Raw genomic sequence first — 1,450 nt, 5'->3', positions numbered from 1 at the left:
GAGCGTCCCCCCCCCGTGTCCCCACAGGGCCCGGCTGATGCAGAGCTTCAAGGAGTCGCACTCCCATGAGTCCTTGCTGAGCCCCAGCAGCGCGGCCGAAGCGCTGGAGCTCAACCTGGATGAGGACTCCATCATCAAGGCGGTGCACAGCAGCATCTTGGGCCAGGAGTTTTGCTTCGAGGTACGGTCCGGCCCTTCTCATCACCCTCCTGGGCCATCACCGTGGCATCTGGTCACTCATTGGCCATCACCCGCAGGTGACCACAGCCTCGGGGACTAAGTGCTTTGCCTGCCGTTCGGCTGCCGAGAGGGACAAATGGATTGAGAACCTGCAAAGGGCGGTGAAGCCCAACAAGGTGAGGGTGTCATCGCTGCGAGGGTGGTCAACTGGTAGGGATGGGGATGGTCAAGGAGTGAGGATGAGGATGGTCAACTGGTGGGGATGAAGACGGTCAACTGGTAGGGATGGGGATGGTCAGCTGGTAGGGATGGGGATGGTCAGCTGGTGGGTATGGGGGTGGTTAACTGGTAGGGATGGAGCTCGTCAACTGGTGGGGATGGTCAGCTGGGGGGGATGGAAGTGGTCGCTGGTGGTGATGTCCCCAGGGGTCACCCTGGCCCTTGGGGTCACTGTGCCCTGGGGTCGCTGGTCCTGGTGGCCACTCTTTGCTGGCGTTTTCCCCTGGTGTCACCTCTGCCCCAGGGTCACTGTCCCCATCTGCCCCCACCCCCAGCTCTCCCTGCCCCTGTCTCTCCCACCGCCCTGGGCTCCCCCACACTCCACATCCCACACCGGGATGTCCTCACCCCCAGCTGTCCCCACGTCCCCTGCTCACCTCCCTCCCTCCCACCCCTCCCCAGGACAACAGCCGGCGGGTGGACAATGTCCTGAAGCTGTGGGTGATCGAGGCGCGAGACCTTCCCCCCAAGAAACGCTACTACTGCGAGCTGTGCCTGGATGACATGCTCTACGCCCGCACCACCAGCAAGGCGCGCACCGACAACGTCTTCTGGGGAGAACATTTTGAGTTCAACAACCTGCCGTCCGTCCGCACCATCCGCCTCCACCTCTATAAGGACACCGACAAGAAACGCAAGAAGGACAAGAGTAACTACGTAGGGATGGTGAGCATCCCCATCGCCAGTGTCACCGGTCGGCACTTCGCCGAGCAGTGGTACCCACTCAGCCAACCCAGCGGCAGCAAGAGCAAGGCGGGTTGTCCGGCTCTCCGCGTCAAGAGCCGCTTCCAGACCATGAGCATCCTCCCCATGGAGCTCTACAAGGAGTTCGCCGAGTATGTCACCAACAATTACCGGATGCTTTGCGCCGTCTTGGAGCCCGTGCTCAGCGTCAAGAGCAAGGAGGAGGTGGCCTGCGCGTTGGTGCACATCTTGCAGAGCACCGGCAAGGCTAAGGTGGGGGGGCTGGGGGGTGGGGAGGGGTGGGGAA

General features: G+C 62.5%; 1 protein-coding gene across 1 annotated transcript in view; it reads left to right on the top strand.

Annotated features, from left to right (window-relative positions):
• Positions 1-34: 34 nt before the first annotated feature.
• Positions 35-1,450, top strand: part of SYNGAP1 (synaptic Ras GTPase activating protein 1) — an 8,615-nt gene continuing 7,199 nt past the window's right edge. Inside the window, exons 1-3 of the mRNA XM_010571247.1 lie at positions 35-181; positions 258-356; positions 862-1,416. Of these exons, the coding sequence (XP_010569549.1) occupies positions 38-181; positions 258-356; positions 862-1,416 (798 nt within the window). The 5' untranslated portion in view covers positions 35-37. The remainder of the gene's footprint in view (positions 182-257; positions 357-861; positions 1,417-1,450) is intronic.

This window comes from Haliaeetus leucocephalus, unplaced genomic scaffold (assembly GCF_000737465.1).
Source record: "Haliaeetus leucocephalus isolate CR32 unplaced genomic scaffold, Haliaeetus_leucocephalus-4.0 Scaffold313, whole genome shotgun sequence".
Lineage (NCBI taxonomy): Eukaryota > Metazoa > Chordata > Aves > Accipitriformes > Accipitridae > Haliaeetus > Haliaeetus leucocephalus.
This window is presented reverse-complemented; position numbering and strand designations above follow the sequence as displayed.